Source organism: Uranotaenia lowii, chromosome 3 (assembly GCF_029784155.1).
Source record: "Uranotaenia lowii strain MFRU-FL chromosome 3, ASM2978415v1, whole genome shotgun sequence".
In the NCBI taxonomy this organism is placed as follows: Eukaryota; Metazoa; Arthropoda; class Insecta; order Diptera; family Culicidae; genus Uranotaenia; species Uranotaenia lowii.
This window is the reverse complement of record NC_073693.1, coordinates 299,290,651-299,316,353: the sequence shown is the minus strand read 5'-3', so window position 1 is coordinate 299,316,353 and position 25,703 is coordinate 299,290,651. Positions and strand designations below refer to the sequence as shown.

At 40.9% G+C, this 25,703-nt stretch overlaps 2 protein-coding genes across 3 annotated transcripts in view; both read right to left on the bottom strand.

Moving 5' to 3' along the window:
* LOC129755352 (cullin-5-like) lies at positions 1–23,757 on the bottom strand. The gene is given in 8 exon segments (XM_055751795.1): positions 1–129; positions 1,414–2,097; positions 2,160–2,280; positions 2,344–2,567; positions 2,570–2,652; positions 2,655–3,390; positions 3,457–3,786; positions 23,072–23,757. Coding segments are annotated over 8 exon segments (2,316 nt in total). The 5' UTR covers positions 23,081–23,757.
* The window catches only part of LOC129755361 (8-oxo-dGDP phosphatase NUDT18), a 155,941-nt gene that overhangs the window by 12,598 nt on the left and 117,640 nt on the right, over positions 1–25,703 (bottom strand). The gene's annotated exons all lie outside the window — the stretch shown is intronic.

Here is a 25,703-nt window from a genome sequence, read left to right as displayed (position 1 = left end):
TTAGATGAAGGTGTTGATGTCGTCGTCGTCTCGCCGCATGTACTTGTGCTCTATCAGCCACTCGAGCTGTTCCTTGATCATCTTCTTCGACGGTAGGAACATGTTTTTGAGAATGTCAACCAGCTCGGCCTGAAAAATAGAACGGCTTTAGTTAAAATATTTTCAAACGATGATTTTTTATGAAACGGATAAATTTTTAATTAAATTTAGTTGAATTGATTTCCAGATCATTTCAGGCCCGAAATCGATCCGAATTCGTGCGATGAATTCGATTGAAAAGCCACATTTTTTGTATAGGGTAGTTGACATAAAAAATCCCTATAAGAAAAACTTTGAAATCACCAAAGTTTTCTCTCCCGGGTGGAACAGCCTATTTTGAAAACAGATATGAGGAATTTGGCTTCCTGAATACGAATCTCCGGTCAGATTATGACCACTGAATCACCAAATATAATAATTTTGTGTATAAAATAAAACTATTCTGCGTAAAAAATGTCCACCATTCATAAAATACATTTAAGGTGATTAACTCTTCATTTCATGTTGAGAAGAAAACTTAGAAGAAAATGTAATAACTATTTTTGGCATCACTGTACCACGTTTTGAGGCTCTCATATGAAACATTTCAATTTATTTAACAACTTTGTTAAAGACTACTAAACGTTTAAATCTATCTAACTAATATTCCGTTTGGTTTAAATTTCCTTTAAAGTTTCTTAAAAACTCTCATATTTTACCGATTGGGAAAGGACAAAAAATTTTCCCACTAAAATCCTCATATTCTTTTGTGTTTAAGCGCCTCGGGAAAAGGTGACTAGAGTCACTTTTTGTTTTGATACAATACAATCTTAAGCCTAGTCCACACTAGGCAACATGAACTGCGAATTTTGTTATGAGACGAACTTTGTTGTCTGTTGTTGTTGTTGTTGGAAACCTGAGACGGTCTCAGTGTCTCCTGAAGAAAATGGGAGACGCTGAGACCGTCTCGAGACGAACCGTCTCCTAGTTTGGACTAGGCTATACTTATTATTATATTACAGATAACTTCAAATCATAATACATACACAAACAAAAATAGGCTTAAATAAAAATTAAAGGTAAAAACAAATAAGGTAAATTAAAAAAAAAAAATCTTCTTAACTTCTTGGGCTTTGCAATGGCTTTTTACGAACACAAACATCGACATATACTGACTTTCCTGCGCATTGCAGACGATGTCTCTCGAACTGTTCATCGTGTCAGAGGAAGTTAGATGAGCGACGCTAAGAAATTGACAAAACACGAATAACATTTACTTCCCTATCCTTCTATAATTTTCATTACTTCCATTTGATATCCTTTATAGAGAAATTTAGAATCTCTCCACACTTCACTAAGATTAAAATTCAATTCAAAAGAAATGTGGTAACTCACCTGCAGAGCAGCGTTGCTCAGCCGCTTGCGCATCTTCATGATTTTGATGATGGCCTCCTGGGTTCGCAATATTCGCAGCTGTACGATCGACTGGTTGTCCTCTTGCTGGGATCGTTCCGTGCTCAGCTGCAGCCGACCAACCAGATTGACCTTGCCCCGTCGCTGTGGTTTACCGTTTTTAATCAATGCAAACTCCTGGTTGATCCAGAACAGAGTATTTTCGGTGAAATCTTTCGGATTCGCCACGGCCGGTTCGTATGACAGCAGCTGCCGCTTGAGCTTCGGAAAAGCCACCAACGACCACAGGGTGCGGCGCAGCTCCGGATCCGGCAGTTCCGTGGCGAGGCAAAGGTTTTCGTAGGAAACCTTCTCGTTCGGACGCTGGTTCCAGGCGAACAGCACCGCCATCTGGAATGTGGTCACGTCTAGATCGAAGCGACCGGAGTTGTTCGCGAATGTGATGGTTCCGTTGCTCATGTGATGATACCACAGTAGCTTCCGGCCGGAATGTTTTTTCTTGTAGAATTCTTCCACCTCCGGAATGTAGTCCTCCAATTCTAGCGGCAAGCTGACCGAAACGCGTTCGGAGCCTCGGGCCCACGCCCCGGCATTGAGGATCTTGATGTTGATGGCGTCATGGCGGGTAGTTTGAGCCCGGAACTGAGCGTTCAGATCTTCACTAACCTGATTGTGAGACGCTTTGGGAATTAAATAATTATGTATAAAGATCTACAAAGTGTCCTTACCTTAATATCCTGGAACATTCGAGCTAGTTTGTTAACATAATCGGCAGGCATACCAACTTCTCGGAGCCATTCGACCATGTCTTCCTCCTTCTCACTGTCAGCACTCGAGTCTAGTATAAGTCTAGATAATAAAAAATAAATCAATCTTAATATCGTCCATTTGAAATGATCAAATATTTGGTACCTTCTCGTGAGATGCGCTTTATGGTAGCGCATGAAGACATCCTTATTGCTTACGTATTTGAGCACCAGCAGTACATCCTTGAGACGAGATTCGATCTCCTCCGTGGTTAGCCGTTTGCTGAAAGGAGTCCTCCGTAACAGCATGTCACAATAGTTGGCCAAAAGCTCCGGACATTTGGACTCCGGAGTTGAGGACTTGATGCCACGTGCCATCGCCGTGGCAGAAGTGGAAGCTCCAGCTTAAAAACCGTAATGTCGTTGACGACCGTTTTGAATGCTTTGTCGCGTGCCGTCAAGAACCGGGGATTTTGAACGCTTCTTTGACCAGGTTACTAAACCGACGGAACAGCTCTAGCAACCGCTCGACATATTTCTCCGAATCTTGGGTAATAACATCGGCAGCTGCCACCATATCGGCCAGTCCAGCTTGAACGATATGGTTCTCCAGATCCCGAAGCATTGGATCGACTCCACCGGCAACTCGGTCCAACAATCGGAACATTAGCTGCAGACGTTCTGTTTCCCGACCTTCGATCAATGGAGGGCATTCGGCCAACAGCGTGGGCAAATGATCTCCGATGAGCACCGTAACGCAGCACTGAGCCAATGCAGTGATGCTCCCCGGTTCCAAATAACGTTCTGCACGAGCCTCTTCCTCCCTTAGCTTGGAATCAGCATACTCCATAAACGCTTTCACACCATCTACCTGCAGCTGTTCGCTGGCCTTCAAACGATAAAAAGCAGACGTGGCCTGCAAATAAGCTGCCTCAAAGTTCTCCCTATAGATTTCCAGCTTGTCTTCGGTGTTCGAGCACAGGTTCACATAACTTTCACGAACGCCTATGACCAGTTGCGAATCAAATGCCTCACCATTCCGTTCGGCGTGAACCAATTTCATTGCTGAGTCCTGCAGCCGATGTTTGATGTTCATAAATATACTTTGATTCCAGGAATCCAGCATCAGCTTTCTAACTATGCTGTCGTCCGAATGGTTCGATTTTTTCGACGAACTTCCGCCCGAATTTACACTAGATGATTGACTCTTACCCTAAAAACCAAAGAAATCTTTATTTTAAAAGATAGCCCTTGAAATAAATAAGTTGTAACAAATTACCTGCAGAGCATTTTCAAGCTGCCAAAACGGCAACGGCAGATAACTGCTTTGGGTGAAGAATTTCCGCCACTCGACGATGTACGCTTTCAAAAGTGCCTGTTCCTCCCGCTGAGCCAGCACGCGACTTTGGGCCTGCTTGATGAAGGTCACGATGTCCTCCTGCAGGCAATCGTGGATCTTGGCCGGGCCCTTGTCATCCCACAGGCACACCTGATGGACGGCGTAGAACAGCTCCTGCCACTCCGAGTGCGTCACCGGTTCCTGTTTCAGCAGTTTTAGCACGATCGGCCGCATCTGGGGCCATTTCTCCTCGAAAGATGGTTGGTTGGACTGAAAAAGGGAAATGAGGAGCTTATTTCCAAGGAATTTGTTTCGGTGTCCAAAGTATAGATCCAAAAGAGGGTTAAAATGAACGACAATCATTAAATACAAAGATCTTAGTCTAGTCTAGTCTAGTCCCATTTATTAAGAATAGATCACTTTTTTGTTGTCTCCAGCATTTTTATGTTCTTTAAGTCAAACTTGAAATTTACGAGGAGTTTGGCCAATGCTTTACATTAGGTACTCCCGTGCAGATAAAGTCAATGCGGTCGTAATCATGGACAAACAGGATTACGACAACAAGGTTTGGGAGTAAATGGACCATATGAGGAATGTATGTTAAAAAATGTTGAGCCAAAAGATCCACTGAATACGATGATCGAGGAGGCCAGAAAGTCGTTCTCTCGATGGGTGAATTCAAACTAGGAAGAAAATTAGTTATTCCGAGCCCGAAAGTTGCTTCTCTCTATTGCTTGCCGAAAATCCACAGAAACATTTATACACCGAACGGAAGATAGCAGCATGGTTTGTTGAAGAAGTGAAAAAGTACCACGTGAAGCATGGCAAAAGCACAAAGGACTTAAAGCGCCTTAAAGTACGTCGAGGCGAAATAAAGGGTGATACGGTCAAAATTTGGTCAATATCAACTCGAAGTATTTCTTTCAATTTTGCCTTTAAAAAACCTGAACACCCCTCATTTTGAAGGTGTGTGTGTGTAGAATGTTGCTCCTATTTTGATTTTGGAATTCACTGTTCAGTTGTCAAAATGCCGTCCAAGGAAGAAGAGCAGCGTATCAAAATTTTGCTCGCGTACGCGAAAATTCGAGCTATTCGCACGCAAAGCTGGCAAAATCGCTAAAAGTTGCCAAATCAACCGTTACAAATGTAAATAAAGTGTTTGGGGAACGTTTCTCGACAGCCAGGAAGTCTAGATCAGGGGGAAATCGAAAACCGGAAGTCGTTGAGACGACAAAGAGAGATGCCGGTAGTTTCAAGCGAAATTCTAACCTTTCTCTCCGAGATGCCGCAAATAAGCTGGGTGTATCGTCTACAACCGTGCATTGAGCCAAAAACATGCCGGACTATCGACTTACAAGAAGGTAGTGACTCCACATCACGATGATAAACAAAAAACGACGGCCGAGGCGCGATCCCGGAGGCTGTACACTACACGACGATGCTGACGAAGTTTGACTGCGTGGTAATGGACGACGAAACCTACGTCAAAGCCGACTACAAGCAGCCTCCGGGACAGGAGTTTTATACGGCAAAAGGAAGGGGAAAAGTAGCAGATATTTTCAAGCACATGAAACTGTCAAAGTTCGCGAAGAAATATCTGGTTCGGCAAGCCATCTGTACCTGTGGCTTGAAAAGCAGCATTTTCATAGCTTCCGGGAGAGTCAACCAAGAAATTTACGTGAAAGATTGTTTGAATAAACGTCTGCTGCCTTTTCTGAAGAAACACGATTGTTCCGTACTGTTTTGGCCGGATTTGGCATCTTGCCATTACGGTGAAAAGGCCATGGAGTGGTACGCCGCCAACAACGTGCAGGTGGTTCCCAAGGACAAGAACCCTCTCAACACGCCAGAGCTCCGCCCAAATGAGAAATACTGGGCTATTGTCAAGCGGAACCTAAAGAAGACGAAAAAAACTGCTAAGGACGAGCAGCAGTTCAAGGCAAACTGGCTTTCTGCAGCGAAGAAGGTGGACAAGGTGGCTGTACAAAATCTGATGGCAGGGGTTAAGCGTAAGGCCCGGCAATTCGGATTTGGAAAAGTGGAAGCCTAACTGAATATTTTTCCTGAATTTAATACTCATTAAACTTGAAAAGAAATTTAATTTGATTTTTAAAATAAACGATTTCACCGATTTACACGCGTTTTCCCTTGACCAAATTTTGACCGTATCGCCGTTTAGTATTTTCCTTCGACATTTCCGCACTTTTCCCCAGTCGGACAACAATCTTTGACGGAAATTTTTATGAGCGACTTGGAAGCAGATTTGGAAAAAAGAGAAAAACTTTTCTTGTGTCTGGTGGCTGATGATGTGTTGATGAAATCTTTGCCTCGGTAAAGGAACATTATCTCACGCAGACATTATAGCTTCTAAACTTCAAACACAGCTCGATAACATTCACAGTGGAAAAGAAAGTTGAGGGATAACTTCCTTACCTCGACCTCTTAATCTCAAGGAAAGAGGACAACATCATCAAAGTTGGAATATATCGGAAACCAACAACTCACCAGTTTTCCCTTACAAAGGTGGGTGCGATGGAAGGCAACATTTACCAGCATGAAATCGAATTCAACGAATTTTACTTCATGGCTCGGATAAACTCTCTTGTCAACTGGTAGGGCAGATGGGACGAGGATGAGTTGGGTCGGTGGCTCCACTCGATCATCCCAAATATAAGCCTTAAACCCTGGTTTAATAAATTGAGCCTGAGTCGGGATTTTATTCGTATATTTTCCCCTCTCATGTCCAATCATTATTCCTTGAATGCTGTACTCTATCGTATAAATATTGCTGGCAGCAATTTAGGCGGTTGCAGCCTAGGTTACCATGACATCGGGTATATTGTTTGGTCGTGCGAGGATCACCTTGTCGCCAGAGCGAATTTCATAGATTCGTTTCGGGCCCGAGGAAAACCATCCGACGTTCCAGTGAGGGATGTGTTAGCTGTGATGGATTTGGACTACATGTTCGAAATATATCTTTTCCTAAAAGCTGTTGATCTTTATCTGTAATTCTTTTTATTTTCATATTTACCTTTCTATCCCCCTGTTTCTTCTTAACAAGTGTTAAGCTAAGCATACAAATTGTAAAAAAGCAAAACGAGTTTGGCTCTCTAAAGCCTAAAGGTATGAGCCGTTTCAAATAAAGAATTTACAAAAAAAAAAAAACAACTGACCGGTACATAACAGCCTATTCGAACCACTTTGGCGCACTAACAAGTCGCCTTGCTTTCCATGGCCCACCGCCTCTAAAATATTGTATACCGATTGGCATAAAGTCATTTGGCATAATGCCTTTAGAAATGAAAGTTGTTTGGCATAAAGGCTGTTTCGCATAATGGTCGTTTGGCATAATGGTCGTTTGGCGTAATAGTCACTTGTCATAAAATAAAAGATAGAGTAGAGTGGGGCAACGTGAGCCATGGGGAAATTTGGGCTACTCTGAATATCTCAGATGTGTGTTGAAAAAAAAAAATCTCAATCCAACTGTCATCGCCGTCGCATACACAACTCTCTATTTTATTTCCTCATCTGGATTTGCTTTAAAATACCTAAATGAATTATGAAATTTCAGTTTTGGGTCAACTCATGAACTTTGCACGTTATCTAGTCAATTTTGATTTCGTGGCCCCCAAATTATTTTATTTGCAGTCCATACGCAAATGCCCGCACCTCGGCCTTAACCCCGGCCATAAGATTCTGCACAACCTGTGGATCAACCATTTTTTGCATGTAGTCCCATACTTTCTTCAGTTCCTCGACTGTCTTCACTACCTTAGGTCGTTTAAGAAGGAGCTGGAATATTTCGGCACGAAATTGACCTAATCGTCCGTATAACACTTCAGAACGTTCTTGGAGTAGTGGCATGAGGCCAAATTCGACCAGAAGATTGTTGGGACGTTGGGGGCCTTCCGCTTCCCGCACGCTTGCCACCAGGAATTTCTACGCAAATTTGGACATCTCCTGAGTGCGGACCTGCTCCGGAACGCTGAACTTTTCCTTGGCCGTGAAAAACAGGTTGCCGGGATTCTGTTTGAAGTCGGCCTTCAAATATGTTTTGTCGTCCATGATGCAGCATTCAACTTTCGTCAGCATGTTGAGGTACAACTTGCTGGCACGGATTTTGGCAGACTTGTTCTGCTTCTCGTCGCGATTAAGGGCCTTTTGTACTTTGAAAGTTCGAAGCCTAGCCTTAGTTTTGGCCTTCTGGACAAAACTTCGGCTTAGGTGCAGCTTCTCAGCCACATCCCGAACGAAGGATTTCGGTTGAAGGCCTCAACTACACGGTTGATTTTTCGTGTTGTACGGAATACTTTTTCCTTCACTTCTGGGCTTCCGATCGGTGGTCAATCGTTCCTTGAACCGCTTAATCACTCGCAACACCGCGGAATTCGCGATTCCCAACGTTTTAGCGATGGAACGATGCGAGAGATCCTTGTTCTCGTGATGAATGCGCAAGATTTTATCACGCACGAGCTGTTCTTTCGACTCCATTTCTGCAAGTTTTGATCATAGGACTTTAAGACTTGCAGGATGTAAACAATGCACTATGAACTAAATCCACCCAAATTTTCATTAAATTCTACCCAACGGTTAAAAAGTTAGAGCAATTTTACACAGCAAAAAATTTCTAAAAGTATACGCAATCTAAAATACGAGTGATCTACTTTTTGACCAGTGTAATTCAAAACTGATGTAATTTTACACTATTTTTGATCTATTTTTGAATCGTTGGTATAAACTTAATTTTGTATGATGTATGTTTACACGCCCTGATCTAAAAAATATATTTCAATATAAAATTACATCGAAAACAATGTAAAACACGACAGATCCATTGTTTTCCTTTTTTTTCGCGGCATAAATTGTTATGTTTTTATCCGAGATGGTGGTTTATTGTGCGAAAAGAAAAAAATTCGCTTCCGCAGTTAATTTTGTATTAAAACCGAACCAAATTCTTTCAGAATTGCATTAAAAAATGGTAAGTTATAGTTATAGACGAAATGAAAAAAATGGAACTTCAAATTCTCTTTCGATTGCAGGAATTGCAGTTGGTTCAAAAGCCGAATCAATGTTGAATGTTTCTAATGTTTAGGGGATTCCGATTACTATGCTGTTCCGGAAGGATTCAAGAATGATGCCTGACGCTGATCGGCAAAACATCGCCCTGCTGGGGATCATCGGACACAACCACAATTCCAGCTGCCAGTGATGGTGGGTGTTTTTTGAGTTTGCAGTGTATCGGCAATATATGTTAAATAAAATGACACATGTGGCGTATTTATTCATAAACAACACCCAAAATCTGATTATTTAAAAAAGATTTGTAATATTAACGGTAATATGTTTTAAAATTTACATCATTGTTTATTTTTACACGACGAATTATGTCATCCGTTTTCGTGCATTGTTTTCGATCTAAATTTTTACGCCTCAAAAATTACATTGTTGAGAAAAATACACCGTGGTAGAATTTTATATCAAATTCGATGTTCCGTTTTCGTGCATCGTTTTCGATCTAAATTTAAACGATTTTTTCTTGATGTGTATAGCGTTGCAATTTCATCGTGGACACCCTTTATGTTGTTGGAAGCACTTTGGGCAGTGGAAAGGAGACTTGTTCTGGTTGGTGGTAGAACTAAGAATACTTTATTTTCTATTTTAGCATCCTATTTATAGTAAAATCATCCCTATGGTTACATATCTAACTGTTTAGTAATTAAGTGTTTGTTGTTATTTGTCCCATCGATTGCTACGATTAGACAAATCTCAACACAACAACGCGTTGCGGATCGGAATCGTTAAATAAAAAAAAAACTAATGTACACCTAGGTTTTTTTTTACGCGGTTTTTTTTTACACGGTTTTTTTTACACGGCTTTTTTTACACGGTTTTCGGGAATTAACACGGTTTTTTTTACACGGTTTTCGCGAATTAACACGGTTTTTGAGAGAAAATATAGAAAATAAAGTCCTTTTCAAAGGAAAACACTTAGAATCTTTTTGAAGTTGGGAAAATCTTAGCTCTGAGACTAAGAACGTGAAACATGAGACACCTGAGACTTGGGATCTGAGACCTGAGACCTGAGTCCTGAGACCTGAGACCTGAGACCTGAGACCTGAAACCTGAGACATTAGACCTGAAACTTGAGACCTGAAATATGAGACCTGAGATCTCAGACACGAGACATAAGACATGAGACTTTAGACCTGAGACCTGAGACCTGAGACATGAAACATGAGACATTAGACCTGAGACATTAGACATGAGACATTAGACCTGAGACCTGAGACCTGAGACATGAGATCTGAGACATGAGACATGAGACCTGAGACAAGAGACCTGAGACATGAGACATGTTGCGAGACAGCGATGTAGTTTCGATTTATGATTTATTCTTTTGGAACAAATATAAAATTCCTAAAATTAACAAAGGTTAATGCAAGCCAGGTTTGTTTATCGTAAACTTACTGTAAGTGATCGGCCGTCACACAACTTAGTAGAAAATTTCGTATCAGCAAGTAAGTATAGCGATCTATAACGGTTTGAGGTTAGAATTGAATGGGTGAATTCTAGTACACTTTTGTTACCTTACCGTTTACTTTTTATGTCAGAAATGCCTGATTGCTCGATCACTAACTTTGTGCTGAGTTACTGCGAGTATACTAATAGTAAAATTGAAAGTTAGTTTCCCGTTTGGGTGATAATTAGATATTCTTACCGATCAATGCTTTTGTATGTTGCAGAAGGCAACCAACGTGGAGTAGAGTAGTAGGTATGGTAATTAGCCTGGCTAGAGATACAAAGTATTGTTACATAATATGTTTTCTGATTAATTCATGATTCTGATTTCTAAGTAATTCATGTAGTACCTTCGGATAAGAACGACGTAACTATGGATATAATTAAATCACCCGTCTTTAAGCGCCGAAACACACTTTAGCTAGACAACTTGCAATGCGAATCACTACCTCTTCTACTTAGACTTCTTTTTCTTACATACTACCGAAGCTTTTCCTGTGTCAAAGATGACAGCGGATTTGACAGGGTTTTATAGGGGAGTGATGTGTTCGGAGCGCTAGTTGGCGCTCGTAACAGTCCCCCTCGAAGTGCACAAGCTGTTCGCTTGTGGTACGACTTTGCTTACGCCAACGTCCAACACAGCTAGCTTCGTCGCTGGTCTGTCATATATCCCGCTGGTAGTTTGTATGGTTGCCCATCTAACGCGACCATCAGGTGAGAGATGCGTAGAAATGATGCGTCCTTTGGGCCAACAGTTCCGTGGTAGGTTTGGATCTACAATAACCGCAATATCCCCGACCTCGATCTGCTTTGCATCGTTGAACCATTTAGTCCTTCGTGTTAGAGTTGGAAGATAGTCATGCACCCATTGGCGCCAGAATGTGTTTGCCATGATCTGCGAGAACTGCCACGATCTTCGAACCGCCAATGCGCTGTCATCAAAGGCAACCCAGGGCTTTAGGCCATTTGATGACCCCAGTAGAAAGTGATTGGGGGTTAGGGCTGGAGAATTTTCATCTTCAATGGCCACGTGTGTAAGTGGTCGAGAGTTAACGACATTTTCGATTTCGATCAGCATGTTTTCCAAAATCTCGTCGTTTGGTCGGTGGTTTGGATTGAGTTTGACGAGATTGTTCTTCACTGTTCGTATTAGCCTTTCCCACGCTCCTCCCATATGAGGTGAGGCCGGGGGGTTGAAGTTCCATTGAGTATGAGGAGAGACAAATTCCTCCATAAGCTTGTTCTGATTCACCGTTTTGAGTAGTGATTTAAGTTCTCGGTCGGCACCTATGAAGTTAGTACCTCGATCACTGTAGATGCAAACGGGAACTCCTCTTCTTGCCATGATGTTTCGAATTGCTAAAATACATGAATTGGTAGTTAGTGTGTGTACCACCTGAAGGTGTATGGCCCTTATAGTGAGACATGTGGCCAATACCCCCCAACGTTTCTCCTGCTTGCGACCGTTGACTACTATCATAGGTCCAAAGTAGTCGAGACCCATATGTGAGAAAGGGCGCGAAAAGGCAGCAAGTCGACCAACAGGAAGCTCGCTCATCAAAGGGGGCTGAGGTCGTGCTCGAAGGTTCTTACAGGTTTGACAATTTGAACGTATTTTCTTATAAGCTGACCGCAATTTTGGCACATGATAGCGTTGTCGAATTTCATTAATAATCGTTTCGTGGTTCTGATGATTGTATCGATGATGGAAGCTCGCAACTACGAGTTTCGTAATGTGATGGTTACGCGGGAGAATAATCGGATTTTTTGCATCTGGTGGAGCGTACTGACATGACGATATACGGCCTTGCATCCTAAGAACGGAATTTTCATCGAGGAAGGTACATAGTTTGTACAATGGGCTATTTTTAGGAATGCAGCTTTTTTTCTGATGGGATGTTTTGGCACTTAATAACGCAATTTCGTCAGGATAAGCCTCTCTTTGAGCGTATCGGAACAGATACTGCTCTGCCTTACACAAATCAGCAGATTGTAGGGGTCCAGAGAGAATGGGTTGCTTTTGGGCCAGTCTCTGGGCATTATAAATATACCTAAGCGCGTAGGCTGTTTTACGAAGCAGAGTTTGCCACAAGGAAAAGTTTTCGACCGGAATTAGAGCTGGCAGGGGTAGACTATGACTTAGTATGTGGGGTCGCATTTCAATATCTGTAGAGGTCAATGGTTCTTCCGGAAGTGGCCATTCAGATTCCGGAAGTAGCAGGAAATCCGGACCGCAGAACCATCTGCTGGTTTTACTGAGATCTGGAAGGTTCTTCCATTTGGTACCATCGTCTGCCACGTTCAACTTAGATGGGATCCAGTGCCATTCGGATAGTGTAGTTGATTCCAGTATGTCGCTGACTCGGTGTGAAACAAACTGGCTGTACTTACGATGATCCGCAGATAACCAACTTAAGACAGTTCGGGAATCTGTCCAAAAATAGCGTCTGCTTAGCGTTATTGAAATGGATTCTTTTACTGAATTCGCCAGTCTAGCCCCAAGGACACTGGCTTGGAGCTCGGAACGGGGGATTGACAAGAACTTTAACGGAGCCACTCTTGTTTTGGTACTCAGTAACGCGCACTCTGTTATGCCATTATTTTCAAATCTCAAATAAACTGCAGCGGCCATGCCATTCTCACTGGCATCGACGAAGGTGTGCATTTGCACTTCAGTGCTGGAATCCATCGTACAAAGGTTGCGATAACAACGAGGAATCGAAACTGTTGTCACGGCGGGGAATACCTCGAGCCATCTTTTCCACTTCTGATATTCGTTGTCCTGTATAACATCGTCCCAGTCTACAGATGTTCTCCAAATTTCTTGCAAAAGACACTTGAGAAACATCAAGAGATGTCCAATAAGTCCTAATGGATCAAATATTTGCATTAGGAAGCGAAGAACTTCGCGCTTGGTTGGCGTCCTGGTTCCGGAGAGAATGTCAGAATCAATGCTTGGTGACATCTTAAACATGAAGCAATCTGTCGTCGTGTTCCACCACATGCCGAGGACTTTTTCTGGACTATTTTCTCTACCGACGTTCATATCCTTTTCGCTCATCTCGTTCGATTCCGATTGGCCTTCGAGTGCGTCGGCTACATAGCTTGAATTAGACTTAAAGTTTCTTAGTTCAAACCCAGCGTTGCTATGAATTATTTTAACGGCTTTGGCCAAATTGATTGCCTCTTCTTCGGTTTCCGTGCTGATAAGCATATCATCCACGTAATGATTGTGTATTATTGCTGACGTTGCAGCCGGGTGTTTGTGCTTGAATTGTTCTGCATTATGATTCTTTATGAATTGAGCGGTACAGGGAGAAGAGCATGCTCCAAACGTCATAACTTGCATTATATAAGTTAATGGCATATTGGTTTCGTCATTCTTTCCCCAGAAAAACCGTTGGCATTGTTGATCCTCTTTCCGTATGAGTACCTGGTGGTACATCTCACGGATGTCTCCGCAAATGGCTATCTTAGATTCTCTGAATTTCAAAAGCACAGCAAACAGCGACGTCAGTAGGTCGGGACCCTTCAGGAGTAAAGAATTTAGCGAAATTCCATGCGCCTTAGCTGCGGCATCCCATACTAGTCTGGTTTTCCCGGGTTTATTTGGATTGGTTATAGGGAATACAGGTAGATACCAGATTCTGGGGTGATCTTCTACTAATTCTTCAGAAGAAAGCAGACGGGCATACCCTTTCGCGACGTAATCGTTCATCTTTTCTTCAAGTATTTTGGATAGATGAGAATCTTTTTGCAGTCGCCTTTGCAGGCATTTCCATCGACTAAGTGCCATGGACTTGCTGTCTGGTAAACGAGCATGATCATATTTCCACAACAAGTTCACTTCGTATCGGCCACTTTGAAAGGTGTGGTTTTCCAGCAGCGTAATAGCTCGTTGATCTTCTCGTGACATTATAACGTTATCTGATTTATTTAGACCTAAGTTGTCAATAGCGAAGAAGTTTTTCATCAGTAAGTTGAGATCTTCATCGTTAGTTTTTTCGCAAGGACACTTCAGGAGTGAGTGTTGGTTCACGTAGAGTGTGGTACTTAGATTGTTAGAGCACTTTCCGTAGACTGTCCATCCTAGACACGATTTAACTGCGATCGGCTCATCTAAATTGCCTTCACGACTTTTGAACGGATGTCCAAGTTTAGCGTGTTCTAGACCTATGATAATCCTTGGACATGCATTCTCGTAGGATTGAATGGGAATATTTTGAAGATGCTTGAATTTTTTCCTCATTTCCATCATATCCAAAGTTTGAGGCCTAATTTGCAAAGATTCGACGGTTCTGATATTTGCTAATCGATATCGTTTCGACTGTTCATCAGTTCCGGAGATGTCCAGACTGATTCTCCGCGACGCGGATTCGGTTCGGTGAGTCCCGCTGGTCCATCTTAGGCAAAGGCTCTGAGTGGGTCCATCTAGGTCTAATTCTTTAGCTATCTGGTCTTCCATCAATGTAAGCTCGGACCCGTCATCGATAAATGCGAAGGTGTTCAACGATTTTTTCGAGCCGTATAGAATGACAGGTATTATTCTAAATAGTACACCACTGCCAAGTCTTTGGTTGACATTGCAGCTATGTTCTACAACCGTATTCGTAGAAGAATCCCTGGGAGGTATATCTGGCTTATGCAACATATTGTGGTGCAAGCGAGTGCATCCATTATTTCCACATTGTTTTTGTTGTCTACATGATCCGTTGTGTTTTTTGAGGCATTTACTACACAGCCTTTTCTCCTTAACTATTTTCCACTTAGAATCATGGTCTAGTGCGAGAAATGTTGGACATTTTGTAACCGTAATACAACTTCCGGAGCAGGAGACACAAAGCTTTTCTCTGGGCTGGTTTGCTTCTTGATGAGTAAAAGCTGTGAACTTCTCAGCGTCTGGTGAACATTCATCCTCGCTATTTTCCTCGTGGTGATACAGAAAACCTTCCTTTTTCTCCCGTCGAGTTTTGGGGATCGAGGCTGTTACCATAACTGCACTCGCATCTTCTGCTAAGCCGTGCAACCAATTGCTAAAATCCAGCAGCGTTGGACTCGCTACTGTTCTAGAATGATTAGCCCACTGAAGTTTCAATACGGAAGGGAGCTTTTGAATCATTTCGATTCGTAAAGATGCATTATAAACGAAATCGGGAACACCGCAGGCTTCAATATTGGCGCATAAGTTCTCCACCGTCAAAGCAAAATTTACGATGGTTTCTAATCGGTCAATGTTTGGAGGAGTCAGTGTCCTAATCCTAGCGATCATCGCATGTATAATGGTTTCTGGTCTTCCGAATATCATTTTTAATGTTGATATCACGCCTGTAACATTATTTTCATGCAGCAACCTACTCCGTACAGCCTCCAGGGCTTTCCCTCTAAGACATTTGCGCAGCCTTAGCATGTTCTCCTCGTTAGTGAACCCGCACATCCGAGTGGACGAGTGATAGGTGGATAAAAACAATGGCCAGTCTTCGGGACTACCGTCGAAATCAGGTAGCTCTTTGTTAATAGCTTGTCGAGCGGCTATTTGACTTCTGTTGAGAAAGCATACTTCGTTGGGATCATAGTTGGAAATTCGTTGGATGTCTGATGTTGCTAACGGAGTTGAGCGTTGTTCTGGATTGAAATCACCGGGTAGCCTTCTATGCGATCCTCGCACGGGAGCAAAGTTGCTCTGCTGCCGACTACTTTTCGCTGTTATACCTTCAAATTTCGCAGTTGGGTGCAGGCCCCCGAAAAGTACTGCCGAATGACAGTATTCTTGCGAACGTCGCGCATACACCCCGATGAAAGCTTTCCGAATATTTCTTCCCCGACAGTTTTAAAAGGAGCGGTCGTACGATGTACAACGATGGCTTGTTTTACTTCATGCGAAAGTTTTTTCGTGGGTATGAAAGCTTCTTAAGCTCCATGACAGTTTTGGGAATATCTTCGTGACAGTTTTCAATGCGTTGAATTTTTCCTGACAGTATTGCTAATTTCGTCCGACTGTAGCCGAGATTCGTTTTGGATAGTCATCCATTTCGAATAACCGAACGTATGAACTTTCCTTCTGCTTGAGCGTAAGCTAGCTACTGCGGCTGGCTATCCTTACGTTATTAGTTGGTCGTCGCGCATTGATGCTTGTTGTTTTCCAACCTGAAATTGGGTTTCGTTTAAGAGCATTAAGTTCAAGATTTCAGATTGAAATATGAGATTTCAGATTTCAGATACAAATTCAGATTTCTGATTCATATTTCAGGTCAAGATTTCAGATTTTAGATTCAAATTTAGATTTTAGATTCAGGTTAAGGATTTCAGATTCAGATTAAGGATTTATATTTCAAATTCAAATTCAGATTTCAGTCTCAGATTTCAGATTGAGATTTCAGATTGAGATTTCAGATTGAGATTTCAGATTCAGATTTCAGATTCAGATTTCAGATTCAGATTTCAGATTCAGATTTCAGATTCAGATTTCAGATTCAGATTTCAGATTCAGATTTCAGATTCAGATTTCAGATTCAGATTTCAGATTCAGATTTCAGATTCAGATTTCAGATTCAGATTTCAGATTCAGATTTCAGATTCAGATTTCAGATTCAGATTTCAGATTCAGATTTCAGATTCAGATTTCAGATTCAGATTTCAGATTCAGATTTCAGATTCAGATTTCAGATTCAGATTTCAGATTCAGATTTCAGATTCAGATTTCAGATTCAGATTTCAGATTCAGATTTCAGATTCAGATTTCAGATTCAGATTTTAGATTCAGATTTCAGATTCAGATTTCAGATTCAGATTTCAGATTCAGATATCAGATTCAGATTTCAGATTCAGATTTCAGATTTCAGATTTCAGATTCAGATTTCAGATTTCAGATTCAAATTTCAAATTCAGATTTCAGATTTCAAATTCAGATTTCAAATTCAGATTTTATCTTAAGATTTCAGATTCAGATTTAGATTTCAGATTTACATTTCAAATTAAGGTTTTAGATTCAAATTTTAGATTCAGATTTCAGATTCCGATTTCAGATTCAGATTCAGATTTTAGATTTCAGATTCTTATTTTTGATTCTGATTTCACATTCAGGAATAGTTTAGGAAAGGTAGTTTCAAATTTCTTATCAAGAAATTATTTCTTTTTGAACCCATTTCCTATATGAATTTATTTCTATATATTTTGATAATACTTCAATCTGCGATTCTATAATTTTCCCTGCGAGAAAATTTTAATCAAAAGTTGATTTTCGTGTTTTGCATACCAAGGAGTCAAAAAATCATCGCCTTATGAGCTCATTAAGAAATATCTTATTTTAAATAAATAAATGATAGTACATTATACACTTGTTATGAGATTCAAGCAAACATAGGATAGAAATTCATTAGATAAATTTGAGCAATTATTGAAAAATGACTGTACCATGTTCCAAAAAATGTGAGCTATTTGTTTCGTGGGCATCTTTAAATTACTGGTGTGATTCAAAAATTTAACTGCTTATTCTTGATCGAAATCGTATGTAAATCGAAACGTATCCTCGACTTGATTTTTAAAGACTTCAGAATGAAATCTTATGGAGAAGCGTAACAGTTATATCGACGAATATTGAATACAATTTTTGATATTAAGGAATGTAGTGTTCATAAGCAAATAAAATAAATTACCATTACATACTAGCATTCACACTAAAATTTACCTCTCTGTGATGTGAAAAAATAATAAAAATAATCCATGTATTGCGTTGGTACCATCTCTAGTGTTAAACTTTTATAAATTCAATCGATTTACAAAAATTGTATTGTTCGTTCTTCATATATTCTCGAAAGTTAATATTTCCATCCAACCAAAAAATAAATTAATATGAAGATAAAATTCTGACAATCTAAAATTTACACCAGCTTGTTATCTGACCTGATACCTGATAGAAGTGTATCAAGAAATTTAGAATAGAAATTTTTAAAAGGTTATCTTAAAAAAAAACAATTGAATCCCGCAATTTGATACGATATTTGATTGATATTATTGGAAAAATAATTGAAGATAAATAGTGTACATGTATGTTTTCAATTGGAACTTTTTGGAAAGATCAAAAAATTTAATTTCTTTTATCCTTTAAAATCCGATTTCGCCTTAAGACGTGGTTTATTTAATTCAGCATGAAACCAAAACCAACCATTAATTTAATTTCTTTTTGCGCAAAATATTTTAAATCATGTTAACTTAACAAACCATACTAATTGCGATTATTTGACAACCAATGGTCAAAAACTACAGCTAAGTGGAATTTAAAATCATCATCATCAAACTATTTTCCCAAAAAAAAACATAATTTTGAAAGCGTCAGAAATCTCTGGCCCATGTGTTTGACGGGGGTGGGGCTCTCCATAGGACCGCGCATGTTTCAGATTCATATTTAAGATTGATATTTCAGATTCAGATTCAGGTTTAGATTTAAATTTCAGATTGAGATTCAATACAGATTTAAGTTCAAATTAGGATTTCACTTTGAGATTTTCACCCTAAAATGATTACCCAATTTTTTTTTTGAATACTTAAACAAATTTTAGAGAAAAATGATAACGATCAAGTCTCTCTTCAAATCGCACAAAAATAGGTTACATTTAAACCCACGTTTCTCGCGAGTTTTATATTTCTAAGGCTATGATTCTTAGAAAAAAAGTTAAAGTAGTAAATTGTACGATTGGTTATGACAATAACGATTTTCGCCTAACCTTCACCGGCACCACACATTCCGTTACGCCTAGTCGTATGCGGCTACTCAGATCGAATAGATGGTTCGTTCGATCTTTTCGAAGCGAGCAGCAGCATACGACCGGGCATGAGTACGGTATAAGCATGACAGTCATCCGTGACAGTCATGCCCAAAACTGTCACGCCCTGCAGCCGACAGTTAGGATGAAATTATTTTAGAAACAGGAGGCATGAAGGAATAAAAACCGAACTGTCGGTTCGGTACGCTACAGCTTAAAGCACAACATTTTCGGCAGCGCAAGCTTTGAGCCGATTGTTCAGATACAGTCTTTGTTCCCGAACGTGTGTGATGAAGCCGAAGCTTTTTGATTCGATACCGACTGTACAGCAGCGAACCGAGCGGTTAAAGGAAACCGAGACAGTTTGTTCGGCGAAGAAAAAGCTGTCACCACAATTCAGTACTTTTTGGAAGCCTGGTTGGGTGTTTTTCAATGAGGGGAGGGCGCATTGTGTCTTCTTCAAAACAATCGTCTTGTTCTACTGATCCCGACTCACCTTTTCCCGCAATATTGGTTTTTCTCATCCATTGCTCGATGTTTGACATTTTGTCAATGGAGCAGGCATCGTTGAACTCACTTCCTTCCGTTTCTGGTTCCTCTAGAATGGCATACTTTTGTTCGATGTACTTTTGCTGCAGTTCGGTTAGCTCTTTAAGCTTTTGCAAGCGTAGTTCCTTCGTCCGCCTGGAGTCACTTCGAGAGCTGGTCTGACTCACAGACACTCGAGCCACGGAGTTAGTCTCATGTCGCTCGTTGTTCTTGTTGCCATTGCGATCACTTAGCGTAGTAGCTACTCGTTGCTCTGAATCGATTCCGTGGTGAAGGTTCCCGATGGATTGTTTCCTGTTCGAAGGGGTAGTATGTTCCGTTTGAATTGTCGTAGTGTCACATGTTGAACATATCCAAGTGCTCCGATCGGCGACGTTGCTGGTAACTCCAACACAAGAGAAATGATGCCACACTTCGCACTTGTCGCACAAAACCATCTTGCTAGAATCCCGTTCGTTACATGTTCCACAGTGGTGGTCTGTACGTTTTCGAACAGTTCGAAGTGGGTTCCGTTTAGAAGTTCTACTTGTAGTTGACTTTGGACAAACGACTTTCTTGGGCCTAGTGCCGAGTTTCTTTTGTCCTGAAGCGCTAACGTTAGGCGCTAGGGATGTTGCGGGCAAATTTTCTGCTACGATGTTATCTGTGGCTTGTTCGGGACCTATCCACTCTACTCTTCCAAAGGTGACACCCGGCAAAGCCGTATCCTTTTCGTTTTGTTTGCCTTCTTGCGATCCGGTACTCGCCATTACAGAATTTTATATGATGTTGCGAGACAGCGATGTAGTTTCGATTTATGATTTATTCTTTTGGAACAAATATAAAATTCCTAAAATTAACAAAGGTTAATGCAAGCCAGGTTTGTTTATCGTAAACTTACTGTAAGTGATCGGCCGTCACACAACTTAGTAGAAAATTTCGTATCAGCAAGTAAGTATAGCGATCTATAACGGTTTGAGGTTAGAATTGAATGGGTGAATTCTAGTACACTTTTGTTACCTTACCGTTTACTTTTTATGTCAGAAATGCCTGATTGCTCGATCACTAACTTTGTGCTGAGTTACTGCGAGTATACTAATAGTAAAATTGAAAGTTAGTTTCCCGTTTGGGTGATAATTAGATATTCTTACCGATCAATGCTTTTGTATGTTGCAGAAGGCAACCAACGTGGAGTAGAGTAGTAGGTATGGTAATTAGCCTGGCTAGAGATACAAAGTATTGTTACATAATATGTTTTCTGATTAATTCATGATTCTGATTTCTAAGTAATTCATGTAGTACCTTCGGATAAGAACGACGTAACTATGGATATAATTAAATCACCCGTCTTTAAGCGCCGAAACACACTTTAGCTAGACAACTTGCAATGCGAATCACTACCTCTTCTACTTAGACTTCTTTTTCTTACATACTACCGAAGCTTTTCCTGTGTCAAAGATGACAGCGGATTTGACAGGGTTTTATAGGGGAGTGATGTGTTCGGAGCGCTAGTTGGCGCTCGTAACAAGACATTAGACCTGAAACTTGAGACATAAGACATGAGACATGATACATGAGACATGAGACCTGAGACATGAGACATGAGACATGAGACATGAGACCTGAGACATGAGACCTGCGACATTAGACATGAGACATTAGACCTGAGACCTGAGACATTAGACATGAGACATGAGACATGAGACATGAGACCTGAGACCTGAGACATGAAACATGAGACATTAGACCTGAGACATTAGACATGAGACATTAGACCTGAGACCTGAGACCTGAGACATGAGATCTGAGACATGAGACATGAGACCTGAGACAAGAGACCTGAGACATGAGACATTAGACCTGAAACTTGAGACATAAGACATGAGACATGATACATGAGACATGAGACATGAGACATGAGACCTGAGACATGAGACCTGCGACATTAAACATGAGACATTAGACCTGAGACCTGAGACCTGAGACCTGAGACCTGAGACATTAGACATGAGACATGAGACATGAGACATGAGACATGAGACATGAGACCTGAGACATGAGACATGAGACATTAGACCTGAGACTTGAGGCATGAGACATGAAACATGAGACATGAGACATTAGACCTGAGACATTAGACCTGAGACATTAGACCTGAGACCGGAGACATGAGACCGGAGACATGAGACCTGAGACCCATGCCTCATGTCTCATGTCTCATGCCTCATGTCTAATGTTTAATGTCTCATGTCTAATGTTTAATGTCTAATGTCTCGTGTCTCAAGTCACATGTGTAATGTCTCAGGTCTCATGTCTAATGTCTTATGTCTCTTGTCTAATGTCTAATGTCTAATGTCTAATGTCTATTGTCTAATGTCTAATGTCTAATGTCTAATGTCTAATGTCTAATGTCTCAGGTCTCAGGTCTCAAGTCTCAGGTTTTAGGTCTCAGGCCTCAGGTCTCAGGTCTCAGATCTCAGGTCTCATGTCTCATGTCTCATGTCTAATGTCTAATGTCTAATGTCTCATGTCTCTTGTCTAATGTCTAATGTCTAATGTCTCATGTCTCATGTCTAATGTCTAATGTCTAATGTCTCATGTCTCAAGTCTCATGTCTAATGTCTCAGGTCTATTGTCTCATGTTTCATGTCTAATGTCTAATGTCTCATGTCTAATGTCTAATGTCTAATGTTTAATGTTTAATGTCTAATGTCTAATGTCTATTGTCTAATGTCTAATGTCGAATGTCTAATGTCTCAGGTCTCTCTCAGGTCTCAAGTCTCAGGTTTTAGGCCTCAGGTCTCAGGTCTCAGGTCTCAGGTGTCATGTCGAAAGTCTCAGGTCTCACGTATCAGTTCTCAGGCCTCATGTCTCAATTGTCAGGTCTCAAGTCTAAGGTACCAGTTCGCAAGTCTCAGATCTCAGGTCTCATGTCTTAAGTATAAAGTCTCAAGTTTCAGGTCTCAAATCTCAGGTCTCAGGTGTCAGGTCTAAGGTCTAAAGTGTCTAGTTACATGTCTTTTTGTTTCAAGTTTCAAAGCTGCATAAATTTAAAGGTCTTTTTTTACACGGTTTCCCGCAATTAGCACGGTTTTTTTTTACACGGTTTTCGGGAATTAACACGGTTTTATTTACACGGTTTTTTTTTACGCGGTACGTATATCAGTGTAAAAAAAGACCTAGGTGTATTTCAATTTTTAACAATATTTTATGTTATTTTATGAAGGTTTATATTTTTATGTCAAACGACCATCGTTTGTAATGATTTTATGCAAAACGTCTTTTATGCCAACCGGCGTCGGAGCCCTGTACAATATTCCCAAAGAAAAAGCAGAATTTGAAGAGGAAAAACATAAAATTTCAGAGGCTGGTTTTTTAACCGGTTTTGACAAAAAAAATTGTTCTCAAAATACTCCGACAATGTGCCCGAAAAAAGTACAGAAGTGATGCAACCACTTTCAGGCCAGAGAAGGAGGAGCCCTGTAGAGTCAGCCTGCCGTTCCATCCGAAACTAACTAACGGGATTGAATTTCAGAAAACTCAATACCTATATGAATTCTACTACATGTAGAATGCAAAAGTGTAAATGATTTAACGATAAAACAATTAGTTAAATTTTGCAGCCAATATAATCGAACCATTATTCAGTCTAGCGAACGAAAAGTAGATGGTTTGGGTACAGAGAAATTAAGCAACCTAAAGAAGGACCTTGCAGTAAGATGTCGAAGGTCGGAATAATATTTACATACCTTCAACATAGTCGCGGTTTGTTGTTTTTTTTTTTACGTCTTCGCTTCACTAGCTCGGAGAAGGTGGTTGATTTGGACTTGGAACTTATCACTTTTCCTTCAGCGGCTTGCTGGCTGCCTTAGCACCAAAAACTAGGTCAAGTAATGACGAGGCAAGGGGAGTGAAGGAAAAAATGATCCAATGCCTGGCCCTTCGCTTTAGTAGATGTTTCAGGTTTTCCGGATCAGCAGGTAGCTTCCAGAATCATAGCGTCGGAGTTAAAATACATTACTCATCGTTATTTCCCGAATGGGGGGTCTTGAAAATCGGACTATGCCGTTCCAAAGGGAGACTGTAGATTGAAGAAAGAAAAAAAAAACACTAGCGATCCAAGACGAGACGCGGTTCCGTGGAGCGATGTAGAAATCCTCTGCGGGTAGAGGACGAGAGTTTATTAGATATTTATCACACCTAACATCGGACCGCCCCAGACAGCCACAGAAAAGATGCGTTTTTCGACGGATCACGAGCCGTAATTGGCAAACCCCAACCGATTACTTAACACCGCGATACCCGAATTTCACTTTGTACAGCTAGTTGGAACCCAAGCGAGCCAGAATAAGGCGTAAAAATTGCTATTTCACTGCGTGGTACAACTCTGCCGGATCGGAGGACTTTTTTCGCGACACTTTCTATTTTTGACAGTTTACCTGCTTGCTTGTCGTTTTTGAATGTTTTCATCTCGCTTTTCGTTTTGCGCTTTTCTTTCGCTCCCATGATGACAGTGCTGCCAGATTGAATTCTTTTTTTAGTACAAAAATCCATCTCTAGAGCCCTAGATTTACAGTTCAAGTGAAAATGAACGTGATTTTTTTTTATTTTAACACTATTTCAAAAACGCAACACAACTAGCTTGTGTTACATGGTGGAATCGATAGGGAATGGTTGAAAGATGAAATTTCAGCCGGAATCGTTCCTTAAAACATTCTAGAAGTTGCAAAGTTGCAAAGTTGCAAATGAGTCTACAATAGGTGTGTTCAACAGAACTCAAACGAAATCAATTGAAATGGATTGACAGCTGATCAGCTGTTTTTCCAATTGACATCGATCGATTTCTATCAGGTTGCTGAATGAACAGCCAGACACTAATACTAATGCGCTTAGTTGTTGTAATTTTCTAATTCAGCTGTGTACTTTTAATGACAAGGTAGCGAGCAAACGAATTGCATGGTCAACCTATATAGATTGACCAGATAAAGAAATGCAAATAAAAAAAATAGGAGAAAATTTTAGAGGGTTCCAGCCAGTGTCTAACGCCATAGAGATGGTACATCACCCCGACGGTCCTGCCCCAGGTCATAGCGGTACCGAACTTAAAGCCCTGACATCTCCCAGAAGTTGCGGGATCTGCCCACATAGGCGGGAATGCTGCGGGAGTGGCCGCTTAGAGTCCGGACAAGAAGAAAAAACGCGTAACTACGCTCTCCTCATATGATGGTGCAGGAGGCCGCGTCGGAAGTGGCATAAAAGGAACAAAAGACGTAGCATGGGAGGAGCATTAAGTCAATTTGTGGAAGCACAGGTGATGGTTACGATAGGGCAGATAGGAAAGCATAAGAAATAATAATAAACAAAAAAGAATTTTAATTGAATGGTTTATTCAATTTGTGTGTATGTTTCTTTAACAGTTAAATTTCGCATAAAACTGTCGTTTTTTTCACCCCCGGGCGGTGAATGTCTGATGACGATTAACACAGCACTTCTAGCACAGCACCGCTGACACGACATCGACCGCCATCACTTTCACTGGCACAGCACCACCGACTCAGAATACGTGCACAGCACCACCGACCCAGAATGGCTGACACAGCACCACCAACGAGCACCACCGACCCGCACAACTGACACAGCACCGCCGACTCAGCACGACAAGCACAACACCACCGACTCAGCACACGACAGAGAACACCGCACCGAATGACACCACTGTCATTTCTTCACATAATTTTGCCACAACAAACCAAATCAGCTGTTTTTGACAGTAAACAACTGCATGTGTGGTAGTGTGATAGAAATCGATAGAAACGAATCCTGCCTCTGAGCTTGATCGTTTTCGATTGGTTTCGATCGATTTCGATTGGCTTTATTGAACGTCAATTGGATTCGTTTCGATCACAACATTGGCTGAGTGAACAACCGTTTACCAATCGAAATCGATTGAAACCGATTTCAATTGCCTGTTGAACACGCTAAATATAAGCTGCACATTGCTCCTCCTTCTATCTTGAATTTCACTGAATAAGATGTACATTAGACTGCCCCAAATTTGTATAGGAAATTCAAAACCTGTGAAATGTTATGCGCTGCAGGCTAAAATTGATCCTAGGCCTAGTACTAGATCTCATGCCAAATTTGGGCCAGATCGGATCACGGGAAGGGGTCGCTCAACGAGCCTGAAGTTTGTATGGAATTTTGAGACATTTTGTTCGGGAGAAACATGAAAAACCAGTTTTTCATCAATAACTTTGGTTCCCATCGGCCGATTTCTTTCAAAAACGGGTTTTCTTAAAGCCTAAATTATGAAACACATTTCATCCGAAGATCGCATATCGATAAGAGTTAAGACAAAAAAGTTATTAGGCTTCCAAAATG